This window comes from Gymnoscopelus braueri, assembly GCF_963280865.1.
Source record: "Gymnoscopelus braueri genome assembly, chromosome: 19".
NCBI lineage: Eukaryota > Metazoa > Chordata > Actinopteri > Myctophiformes > Myctophidae > Gymnoscopelus > Gymnoscopelus braueri.
This window is the reverse complement of record NC_137621.1, coordinates 20980357-20993239: the sequence shown is the minus strand read 5'-3', so window position 1 is coordinate 20993239 and position 12883 is coordinate 20980357. Positions and strand designations below refer to the sequence as shown.

Below are 12883 nucleotides of genomic sequence, written 5' to 3'. Positions count from 1 at the left end.
TGTGTCCCAGAGCAAGATACAGCAGATCCCCCTGTGCACTTATCAGAGCCATCTGAGCAGCTGCCTGCTGGGTGAAGCAGTAAAAACTTTCCCCACCCCCAGGGACCAGGAAATATTCCTTTGCCTTTCCCTATTCATCAAATAGGCTTTGTCTGTGTAAGAAAGAACGTTTATTTATTGGAAAGTATTGGTGTTGAGGAGCTGGAGCAGCTACGGTTAAAACAAATGAAAAAACTGGGATTCCTGTTTGTGTCTTGTTTTGTTTTGTTTGGTACTAATATCCTCTGTGTGAAGTAGAGGTAGTTTTACAATGGATGTACAGTATTACGATAATTGTATTCTTCGTTACAACCTTGACCTAACAGTAAAAAAGGGGGACCTACCTGGTCCGAAACAAATCAGTTCATGATGAAAGAAAGTTAGTCATTATCTCCGCCAGGCCAAAGGATGTACAGGGAGGAGATTATGTTTACAACCCCTGCAGGGGGGGTAACTACGGTGACGCAGCCATTTGGGGCCCACCCGTGCCGTCGATAAAATAATAAATACATACAGAGATGTAATGACAGTTGAGTTGACCGAATTTTGGCGGAGCCTGGTGGCTGCTGCTACCAACTGCGGGCCCCCCAACAGCTCTGGAGTAGAGGGTAATAACCTGGAGGAAGTCAGAAGAGGCGATGATACCGCGGGCTCCCCTGACTGTGCTGAGCTGCTGCTGCTGCTGCTGCTGCTGCTGCTGCTGCTGCTGCTCTGTTCACAATCGCGGCAGGTGCGTCGTTCATCTCGACCTCGCAACTACTGTACAGTACGCCGCTATGAGCTGTTGGTTTATAGACCAAAATGCGCAATCTTTCTATGTGTTGTGTTCTGTCTCGAATTTCCTTTCCTTTCTTTTCTATACAATTAAGGAAACACAGAGAACCGACAATTTTGTCTATAAAAGGCCAAATCTCCCTAAATATAGGCTAATGTTCCAATAATAACTATCTTATTTGTGACCATGCGTTATGCAAGCATAATGAATAGGCCTATCTGATTTTAAAGATTTAATTAGTCAATTTTTACGCCACTGCCTGTGTGTGTTGTCTCTGTCTTTCTGTCTTGTCCGTGGCTAAAGTATGGTAAACCAGACCACTTCGCTGATCAACGTAAAATGTATTGTGCACACTGCCAGTAGGACAAGGAAGTAAATCCCAGGGTATTTTTCATATTTAGTGATATTTGTGATTTGTTTGTGTGGGATTTATTTATTTATCCAAATGTTTCAGTTTTACTGGAACTATCCTATACACATTTTAAATGGTATGGTGTTTAGCATACTGTTATACTGTACATGTTACCATTTTTAATAATGTGATTTTTTGTTTTGTTTTTTGGGGGTTTTCTTTTGGCTTTTTCTAATCTTGCTTTTTGGCTGGGCTTGAGGGGACGTTTTTGACCGAAACACAGCTTTGGTTTAAGGCCACCAAAAACCTTGGGCTGACATTGGTTAATTTGTGAGAACTCCTCCTATTTGGGCTCCAGGCCCTCAGGGCAGGGTAGCTTAAGAAGTGCTTCTCGTAGTTGGGCTGTGTGGCTCTTGAGCGCGGCAGCGTGTTGAGACCTAGAGTGGCCAAAGCTCTTGTTCCTGCTGTCTGCAATCCACGCCTTGCACTGTGCCATGATCTCTGGCTGTTTCAGGTAAAAGTGCTTGTGTATCACCTCTTTGAAACATGGGGAGGGATTGAGCATCTGCTCCAGCATGGCCCATTTGACAGTGGCCTGCCGGATGTTGGCATCATACTCACGGGAGCTCTGGGTGCCTCTGCTGGTACCACGCATGGATTCATAACCTGGCTCGTTGAAGAAAGGCTCAGGCACCAAGATCAGAGACTGCAAAGACACCAGTACCTGTAGAAGGCTCGAACTCTGTGGGTTCCATTTCTCTTCTGGTCTCCCCGACCAAGTGTTGAGGAGACTTAAACATACTTTTCCGTCTGGATAAAGATTAGGGTTGAAGCCCACGTTTTGGCCCCCTGTTGTCTCCAGGTTGACCTTTGGAGGGGAGTGGGGATAATCCTGGGGAAAGTACACATCAAACTCAAAGCAGCCGTTGGCGTATGGAGAGTCGGCTGGACCTGTGATGAGAACCTTCATGATATCCAACCTTTCATCGTCACATCGGATAAACACACTGGAGGAGGAGGAGAGAGGCAGAGAGGTGGAGAGAGTGACGGCCTCCTGTGCCAGGCGGCGGGCACGAGCAGCACTGTTGGCATCGCTGGTATTATTCACCTCAAACTTGTAATGGTAGTTGACATGGAAGGCCAACTTCCCTTTATTGTCCTCCGAGGCCATATCAAACATGTTAAACTGGATTCTCTTCATGGCAGCAACGTATCTCTCCTCTAAGGAGCTTGGGATCGACTTCTTCTTTGAAGACTCTACGGGCTTCCTCTCCTGGTTGGCCTGCCGTAGGCTGGTGGTAGCAGTGCAAACTATCTCGGATGTTCTCTGGATTTCTGACCCCAGCAGTGTCAAGCCATCTGAACTATCTGAACCCATCTTCACCATACCTCTGCTCTTTTCTTTCTTTGAACTGAGGCAGTGCAAATGTCTTTGAACTGAGGCAGTGTACATGTCTATGCAGGTCTTCATCTTGGCCAGCAGCATGCTGATGGAGGTCTGTCCTTTGGAGCACTCCTCCCCGGAAAGGGGCAGCAGTAGAGGAACCAGGGCTGTGCAGGTAGAGATGACCCACAGTAGCTCCATCAGCGCCCGATACAGGGGCATGTGGCGTGCCATGTCCATCACAGAGTCGTTGCGTAGGTAGGAGGACATGAAGGGGATGAGGCAGGACTGCCTGAGCACCTCCTGCAGCATTGAGGGCAAGGCTGTGCTGCTGCTGTTTGTGCTGTTTTCCCCTGTAGGGACACTTGCAGAGCCTTCTGGATTTATGTAGCTAGCCAGCACCTGCAATAGGGAGATGACATAATCCTCTTGCAGATACTGTTTGGTAAGAGTAAGAGCCTGCTCTGATATGTCCTTATCAGAATGGATATGTGGATATGGATAGGTGGATATGTCCATATAAAAATCATCAATCATAATCGACGACTCTGAACTGAAGCCTGTTCCCTTGGGCCAGTACAGCTGTTGCCCTTCAATAGTATATTCACCATAACCACTGGACCCCTGAGGCTCAGAGGGGTTGGGACTTGAGTTTGGAAAGTGAGGCACGTGGTGGCTAAGGGCTGAGACGCAGGACAGGATGTGATTGATGGCACCGATCTCAAGGGCCTTGCGACGCAGCACACCGTCATCCAAGGTAAGGGGAGTTCTGCGCAACAGTGACTGTAGCAGGTGGAATGGTAGCATGGGCAGCTCGCTGGCCAACGAAGACTTAAGGTAATGATCGCCCTCTCTATTGCCTGTGATGCTCAGGACCAGGCGCAACAGATACCGGCCATGCTTCTCCTTGAGCAGGACGTCGGCATAGCCGGGAAGCCGCAGGAAGAGGCTGAAGGCGTCCAGGGACCTGGATAAAGTATATTCTTGGTGGTCCTGGTAGCAGTCCCAGGCGTATTCGTTAGCCTTGTTGCCATATTGCTGTATTGCATTAGGGTTACGCATAGGCAGCCTCTCTGCGATGAGCGATAGGCCACCCATGCCGGAAAACACCTCCAGTGATGACTTGATGGGACTGGTCTCCAGCAGGGATTCGTCAATGGCCATGGCCATGTCCGGCCACTCCTTGATGGGACTGGTCTCCAGCAGGGATTCGTCAATGGCCATGGCCATGTCCTGCCACTCCTTGATGGGACTGGTCTCCAGCAGGGATTCGTCAATGGCCATGGCCAATTCCGGCCACTCGTCAACCAGCGTCATGGGTTCATTCTTGGGGAAGCTGCACAGCATGTCACAGTGCGCCACTTTTTCTGTGCGTAGAGACTTCTTGGAGGCCACCTTGGAGCCCAATTTGACCGTCAGGTCAATAGAACGGTAACCCAGTGGCAGCTTGCGGTTGTACAGGAGGGTCAGCAGCTGGGCCAGGGTCAGGTCTACTGGGAGGGGATGACCTGGAAGCAGTTTGTGGTAGATTTGGTAGAAAAATGACTGCTTCTTCATGTCTCGTCCCCCCCTAAACCGTAGCCCCTTCCTCCTTCCATTTTTCATTTTCATTTCATCCTCATAAATTAGCTTGGCAGTGATGTATGGGGAGTATGATACCTGGCCTAGGACCTCAGCCAACGTGGTGGAGATGGGCAGATGGAGGGTGCGGTACTTGTGGCCTGCTCCATACATGGGGTGCTGAATCACATGGCTGGTGGCATTTTTGTTTTTGCGTCCTTTGTACAGGGGAAGGGGAGACCGGACAAAAACTGTGACTCTGTCCTGCTCCAACATGAGCTGCAAGAAATGCTTCTGGATGAAGCCTGAGATGTTTCTAGAAACAGGCACTTTCTCTCGCTGGGGCGCAGGTTGGAAGAGCTCACACAACAGCTGTGCCATAAGCCGCTGGTTGTTGGGGTGGCCGGAGATGCACTGCAGGAAGAAGGCCATCGCGGCGTCCTCCAGAGTGGTGAGACTGCCAGGGGCTGGCAGTCTCTGCCAGGGGCTATGGCACTCCAGTGCCATAGCGGGTGCATTGGGTGGGGCACCCAATGCACCCGCTATGGCACTGGAGTGGCACAGCAGGAACAGCAAGGGCGTCCAGAGCAGGCTGACGTCCGTTCCTCCTAACCAGTCTTTCATTGTGTGACTGTTACCCACTTCTGTCAGGAAGTGCAGCACCGGCACAGCCAGTTCTGCCGACAGAAGTGGTTGGCTGGGTGGGGACGGGGCTGAGTGGGCCTGGTGGTGGTGGGCAACTGCGGGAAGAGGCAGGTCGGCACTGGCTAGGAGGCCACAGCAGAGCTGGTACAAGCTCTCAACCAGCAGGGAGGGGAAGCCAGAGTCTAATAGCTGCTTAATGGCTCCCGGGGACTGTGAAGCAGCGGCTAGTGTCGCCAGCTGTGACACAGACAAATTGACCGGCGGTCTTGCATGCTCTGAATCATCTGTGAGTCCCACACAGCTGGCCGCAGTGGTGTTGGCATAGTGCTGCTTCTTGCTAACATCGGTCATAGAGAGGTGGTGGTGTTGTGCCTGGTAATGGCTGGCGCTTGGTGCCACAATGCTCATCCAGGACATGAGCAGGGAGAAATAATTTGGGTTGATGTGGCACATGGAACACAGGAGGCTATCCACAGCCTTTTTCATCATGTTAAAGGGCAGCGACATGGACCAGTTGTACAGCAGCTCAAAGAGCTCTCTGTCCAGCAGTGCAGGGAGGTCATAGTCGACAGGCAGCTCATAGCTGTGCCACAAGATGGCCGCAACACAGTGGAGGTGGGAGGGTGAAGGCTTGGGGAGGCCATACTCCTTTAAAGAGGAAGAGGCTGAACCTGTGCTCATGTCACGGACCCATTGTAGAAGTGCCTGAACCCTGTCTTTGGTTTCAGGATCCTGGGTGGTACCAAGCTGGAAGAGAATGTCTATGGTGGAGTCTGAGGAGTCTGAGGAGAGAACATTGAGTCGTCCCTTTACCGGAGCAGAATTCAGGACATTCATGATAGTGTGTGCCATGTTGCAAGCTGTGTTGACAATGGCTTGTGTTGTGCTGGTCACTATGTTTTTACAAATCAACTGGACACCACACATGTCATGGACCGTTGCCTAACAACGACGATTTGTACTAATGGTGGTGATCTCCATATATGGGCATAATCCGGGAACACACAGTCATGGTATCTCCATATAATATGGGCTTGTGACGTGCCGATATGAGCTGGCATCGCGCATATTCATTTGGGCTGCGGTTACCACGTTATTCCATTGACAATGTGTCGTATAAACATATCTGCGCGCCTGTTACAGATAGACCCACAAACATAACCTGAACTTTATATAGCAGATATAGACGTACTGAACATACAAATCCTATTGCTGCAAGATACTATTAAATTGGACCAGCACATTATGGTGAATGATATGGCAAGTACAGTAGAGCTGTATTCCTTGTGCAAAGCCGTTCTTGTCTTCAAGAAAAAACGTTTTTTCTTTAGATCTTCAATCACACAGTACTTTTAGGAATTTGACAGCCTGTTTTTCTAGTTCTTTGAAAAAAGAAAAACATGCCTCAAAATTTATATACTGTAAAATGTCATGAACAGGCACACAGTATTATGTTTTAATGCCATGTTTTTGTTTCCCAGCTTTGAAAATATACTGTAGATAAAGTAAGTTTTTAGATAATCAATCAATGTCTCCTTTCTCCCTCCTGTCTTTCCACTCTCTTTCAACAGTCAGAACATCTGTCATCCCATGCAAAGACAAACACTCGGTCACGCTGTGAACTGAACAGCTTTGCTTTGGCCCGTAATGGAATCAATGTACTGTGAGCAATTGAGAGAGTGATGGGGTTGGATTGGAGTGGGGGTGGTACGGAGTGGGGGGGGGTCACCGTAATGGTGGAATTTCTCAAATATAGACTCAGTTCTACAGTAGCCTATACACAATACTGTATGTCTGTAATATAGCCTTATCTGATTGGAAATATCTACAAGCTGACAACACGATGCATACTGAGGCGTCGTGAGCAAAAATATAGCAAATTATCGAAGAATACACGCTTTTCGATTATTTGATTAATCAAAAAATGTATCGATAGAATAATCGCTAAGAAAATAATGGATAGCTGCAGCCCTAGTTTGGATAAAACCTCTTAGAAGCAATGCTTACCTGAGGTAACGATTCTTTCCCATTGAATAGAGATAGTGTCAGTTAAATGTGATTAAGATACTCTGCCTCTTCCACAGATGCTCTGCCATTTGGCTCCCACTGTTCATTTGAAGGGGATGCATGTGGCTGGTCTGTGGCCCATCAGCACTCACCCTGGAGGAGGGTCACGGGAGATGAGCTGATGGAGAGACAAGCAACGCAAGGCATCACACTGCAGAATACACCGGGTATGCTCTGCGTGTGTGTGTGTGTGTGTGTGTGTGTGTGTGTGTGTGTGCGTGTGCGTGTGCGTGTGTGTGTGTGTGTGTGTGTGTGTGTTACAGTGATACTCAGATCCTTTACTACTGCACTTATTTTCAGATTTGGGGGAACTCCATTCAATGTCCCATTGTAATCTGCTAATGGGGTGTGAAGAGATGCATGTATGCACTAACAAATGATCCCCAAAGTTTCCTTTTCCACGTTTCTCGTATTACAAAATGTCAAAAGTAATTATTTTCTTTTATGGCTTGAACAGGCTGTTATTTTTGGTTTTCTAAACATTAAGGATAGCCTAAGGGCTTTAGTGCAAGAATGCTTTGTGAGATTGCCGTAGGAAATTACATAACTGACGTGAGCACGTACAGAATAGGCAGTTTAAATCTAGAACTGTAGTGCAATGGAGCCCCGGCTCAAAATGGCTTTATTTTAAACCCACTTTCCCTAAGCTGACTTCCGTACATGGACATCATTTAAGAGTTTCATTTTATGGCTTGTTGGTTCTGGTCCAGCTTGATTCAGGCGTCAAGCCGAGACACTTCAGTATTTATTGTTTCAGTGATGGGGACTGAAAAGCTCAACAGCCTCCCCCCTGTACAATATCTGAGCTTGTCAACAGCAATCTATAAAAACTCGATGTCTCCGTCAGCTTTCCACTGTGTTACATTTCTTTCACTCCCCCAGGGCATTTCCTGTTTCTGCCAGTACGGCCGAGTGATCCCCATCAGGAGGCGTCGGTTCAAAGCACTTCCTTCCCCTCGCCAGTGTCTACCAATGCCTGCCAGGTCAGTCAGTGATCCTACTTCATGGCTAGTTATTATTTAATGGAGTTCCTATACATTTTGTGTTATATGGTAAAGCAGCGCTTTGGCTTGAATTTGCATGGATGAATCAATCAATCAATCAATCAATCAAAGACTTAACACATTGTGTGCCAGAGGTTTATTAAAATAGGGTACATCTAGTGCCAGCATATCTTCCATTCACTTACGCTGATATGTTTTGTGCTGTAGAAGCCCCGACGAGGACGCGCAGGTAAACAAAGCGTGTGTGCGCGACGGCGGAGGATCCCGACTAACGCCTGGAACAATAATATCTCTAAAGCGATCCTCCGTTGCATAGTGATCGCCGATCGAAAACGGCTAATTTCCACCACGTTCAAAAGAAATGGAGATATTAAGCTTTTAGTCAAGGAGTTAACATTGGAGCGGACAACCGGAAGCATTTTTGACATGGATCCACATCCGGCCTCTCCTTCTTAGAGACTCCTTGGATGATCCCAAAGTTTCGTGAGAGCGCCCCACGTGGGAAAAATATATTTTTAAAAAATTGGCCAAAAACGGTCCGGACCGTTTATGGCACATAACGCATAGCTTCTCAAAAACGGTCCGGACCGTTTTTGGCACTCAATGTGTTAATCATCACACAAAAAAAAGCATTTAATTTCTTTTCACAGCTACGTTTTTCCATCTACGTATTTGGAGAGTACAATGGTACCGTGGTGGTGGCTGTCAAAGAGAATGGTACGGCCACCTCACCTCTGGTCTGGGAGAGAAACGGCCAGTGGACAGACGACTGGCAAGACATCACTCTTCAGCTGACTGGCCTTCATCATGGGTAAGAGAATGGGGGGGGGGGTAGAAAAGAGGATGGAGGAGCGTTAGAGTCACTCACTGGGTGGAAGAGGCAGTGGTGGGAAGTAACTAAATACATTAAGGGGTGTTTCCAGCTGCCAGCGTCTGTCTGCCATGCATTTCTATGGTAAAGACGTGCTGAAGCGCTCCTCTCCCAAGCACCGGAGCATCGCGCTTCAGCACTCTTGGCGTCTGCCGTAATTTTGGCTGCGCTTCAAGCAGATAATAGTTCAACTTTTGGAGTGGAGCGCATGCTCTTTTGATCCTCCTGGCTGTGTCTGTCTGACAACCCGGTCATTTACGACCTGACGTTGAATTTATTATTACTACAACAATGAGAAGTCCATGTTTACTGTTTGTGCTAAGCTATTTGTGCTAATAACACAGATGACAGGACAGATCTACGAGCTCAAAATGTATCTCGTTGCGTCTGCTACTTTTGATGCTTTTGTGTGGTGTGATCAAGTAGGGCGTTAATTTATGAAAAAACTAAACATTTTAAAATATGGAGATAAGCGGTTTCTGCCCGACAGCAACGATATGTTATAGACTTTCTGTGGACACAGCTCCTTACTCAAGTACTGTACTTAAGTGTAATTTTTATTTACTTTTACTTTACTTGAGTATTCCAACGTTTCGATACTTCGATCTTTTCGATACACTACATCTCAGAAGCAAATTTGTATTTTTTTTCCATTACAATTATTTAAAACATTTAAAACACTTTGTAGATTTAGATTATTATTATATATTTTTATACATTAACCAATGAAGCCATATTTTATACGATCGGCTATTTGAAATTAGTCGTGTGAGCTTGTAGATCTGCTATTTTTTACTTTCCTACTGTAATTCTGATGCCAATACTTTTTCACTTAACTGCTCAAGTAAAATTTGGAATAGGCTACAGGCCTTTTACTTGTAACGGAGTATTTTTATATTGTGGTGTTGCTACTTTTACCGTAAGTAAAAAATCTTAGTGCTTCTACTGTACCACCATTGGGAAGAGGGGGTGATGATGATGAACAACAGGAAGGAGTTACTTGCAGTCTTGGAACTTGCTAATAGTTCAGGCTGGTCACTCAATGCTGGTTTATGGTATCATGTTCTTAATATCTGTATATCTTTAGGTTCTGCCATATGAGGGGGTTAATATTATGTCTATTATCATGTCCACGTTATAACTGTGTATCTTTATGTGCTGCTTTGGGGGTTGGTTGTGATCTCATAGTCTGGGTCATGCTTGCGCGGATTGTTCTCACAGGAGCAGAGCCACACCGCTGAATACAATACAATGTCATTGCAAATTATCTTCATCTTGACAAGTGTCTGACTGAAATTTAGAAAGGTTTATGCCTGTGTGGTTTATTCTCTCCCACTGACAATCTTTGTATCCTAACCCTGTCCAACTCATTCTCACTCCCAAGACGGCAAACGGGTGACCAACAACCCCTGTCACATCAGACAATTGCCTTGGCACACATACACTACTGTAGCAGTGAAAACTACATCACTGCCTGTATGGACTACACATGCCGCACTGTGTAACTGAATGTCGTATGCGATTGATTTGACTGATTCTATTTACATCTAATATCTAATGTGAATCTAATGTGTTTTTCTCCAGGTTCCATGTGAAGGTCACAGCTCTGTGGGATCATGGCTCCAATGCTGACATTGCACTCGATGACATCGCCATCGGGGCGGCATGCTTCGAAACAGGTAGCCATCACAAAATGACATAGACTCCACCGTGTAATGGGTTGAACTCATAGGTTGAACCCAGGATAAGTTCATGCTGTGGGTTAATTCTGTGAAATCATGTTACAAGCTCACAACTGAGAGTGTGTAGGTCCTCATTGGGTTTGGAAGAACCATTTATATACTGTCATCCATGGTTTTCACATGTCACAGTTGAGGCGCTAAATCGAGCTGTCCTCGAAGCATCATGGAATGATCAACTCCCTTACTGGGTGTAATGGAAATAGAGGCTTCAATCAATTATGCTGACTGGTGATGACTAACCGCTAACCGCTGTTTTTCACTAAGGTCTGGAGGCGTCTCCTATAGCTCCATGATATAGCCTCTCTATGATTGTTTCTGAATGGAGGACAATCCACCCAGAATCCTTCACTGTGGGAGGCGGCTCCGCAATCCCACCATAAAACAGCATGCCATCATACCAGTGCCAGTATCATTTATTATAGTGCTAGTTTGTACGTCTCTGTTTCGCACCAGTGCCACTCTCCGTGATGAAGTTTGTCGGTGACATTTCCTTTGTTTGATTGGGTGTCATAATGTTCTACCCAGATGTGCTCTCAGTGTAAAACGGCCAGGAGACATTGCCTTCGTGTTTTTGTTTGTGCGGTTAATCAGGGACGACTTTAGGAGGAGGTGTGGTTACACTGAGCACTGATGGCGGTCTGCGGAGATTCCGCCGACGCACAGGCGCCAGTTCGGTGCGATTGGAACGTGAATTCCTAGGCGATATCAGGGTCTATTCCAGAATCCTGTTTTTGATTGTGAGCTTAAACTTGCTAACATCTTCATGATGTCCTTTCTACGCACACGCAAACGACTCACTTATCTCATCCACCCTGCTTTTTTTTACTCTTTTCATGTGTCCTTTTATCTGCCCTATCTCCATCTGAATTCAGCTCAAGTATACCAGTTTCTTTCATACCGTACCTCATCATTCTTTAAAGAAACCATAAGAGGCTCTCTGCCCTGCAGATGGAAGCAAATTAGACATTTTTAAGGCTTGTGTTCTGCAGATGGATGTGTCTTCCTGTGTAATACTTTTCTTTCCTAAATCTGCCACTCCCACTCTTGTATTTTCTCTCTCCCTCTCTCATGTTCTCTGTCTCTCTGGTTTCCCCCCCCCCCCCCTCTCTCTCAGATCTGAACTCCCTGCTGCTCAGTCACAGATTCTTCCATGACATGGACTCAATGGGGGACTTAGAGGATTTCTTAAGTCCTCTTCCTGAGCCATCTGCCTCAGGTATGGATGCTACGCTGTTGAATACCAAGAGAGATTTCCCCAGAAGGTGTCCACTATATCCTGATAATCAATTGATTCACCATGACATGCTCTGAAAATGCATGCGGCCCACCCATCTGACCACTTAACGCGCTAAGTGGTCAGATGGTTGGGCCACGAACGCTTTTGAGATTTTCAAATGGGCCCTGATCCAGAAACGGTTGAGAACCTCTGCACTATATGGCTTGAACACAGGGCTTTTTGTGTGTCCGTTATTGGCTCTGATTTTCATGCACCCGATGGTGTGTTGTGTATTAACCGCTTAAACCCTATACACTTCGTTATACGTCAAATTGCAAAAAAAAAGGCAGACCTTTGAGCTTGTAGATCAGCTATTTCCGCCCAATGTTTGCCTATTTTTGCTGAATGTTTACCTATTACAGTACGTGCCCAGAATAGGGACGCCAGGGCTCATGTGCTTAATGTGATTTTGCCGAGCAGATGTTAGTTGCAGCGCTGTAATGTGCAACATCGGGTGTTAATTTGTTCTGTGTGTGTGTGTGTGTGTGTGTGTGTGTGTGTGTGTGTGTGGGGGGGGGGGGGGGGGTGTCACAGGCCTCTCCCTTCAGACACCTGGGACTTTTATTGTTTTTTTTATGTCCTTTCTTTCATTCAGTTCTGCCTTTTGATTCTGCCCTGTCTTCAATGATTCCTTCCATTATCCATTCTTACCTCCCGTCGTTCGTTCGTTAGTTCCTTAGTTCCTTCCTTCCTTCCTTCCTCATTCATCCACATGAACGATTCTGGACTGTATCTGACTGTTTCTCAACGTTGGGTCTGGGGACCACTAGGGGTCCAAAATGGACCCTTACAGGTCTTAACTCTGAGAGTTACAGACCTGAGAGGCCGACGTTGAGAAACCGTGTACTGTATGTGACCTTCCTCCTGGGTCTCTCTGCAGAGGATTCGTTGATGGAGTGGTGGTTCACCTCTTGTGGTGCCAGCGGGCCTCAGGGTCCCACCCAGGCCCAGTGTGACAGCGCCTACCGAAACACCAATGTCAGCGTCACCGTGGGAAAAGACCCCCCTTTTAAAGGAGTCCAAATATGGAGGGTACCTGCCTCCAACAGATACACGTAAGTGAGGGTAGTTGTGATACTACAGTTCATCACTTGGTTCTCAACGTGGCATCCGGGGGCCCACAGAGGCCCCTCCTTGAGGGGGTTAACCACTTAAAGCCAGGTCCCTC

The 12883-nt window shown here is 46.8% G+C and overlaps 1 protein-coding gene across 1 annotated transcript in view; it reads left to right on the top strand.

Annotated features, from left to right (window-relative positions):
- ltk (leukocyte receptor tyrosine kinase) overlaps positions 1 to 12883 on the top strand; it is an 87794-nt gene that overhangs the window by 39560 nt on the left and 35351 nt on the right. The window contains exons 7-12 of the mRNA XM_080413635.1: positions 6840 to 6989; positions 7705 to 7805; positions 8477 to 8637; positions 10282 to 10376; positions 11554 to 11655; positions 12596 to 12770. Coding sequence (XP_080269761.1) covers positions 6840 to 6989; positions 7705 to 7805; positions 8477 to 8637; positions 10282 to 10376; positions 11554 to 11655; positions 12596 to 12770 — 784 coding nt within the window. The remainder of the gene's footprint in view (positions 1 to 6839; positions 6990 to 7704; positions 7806 to 8476; positions 8638 to 10281; positions 10377 to 11553; positions 11656 to 12595; positions 12771 to 12883) is intronic.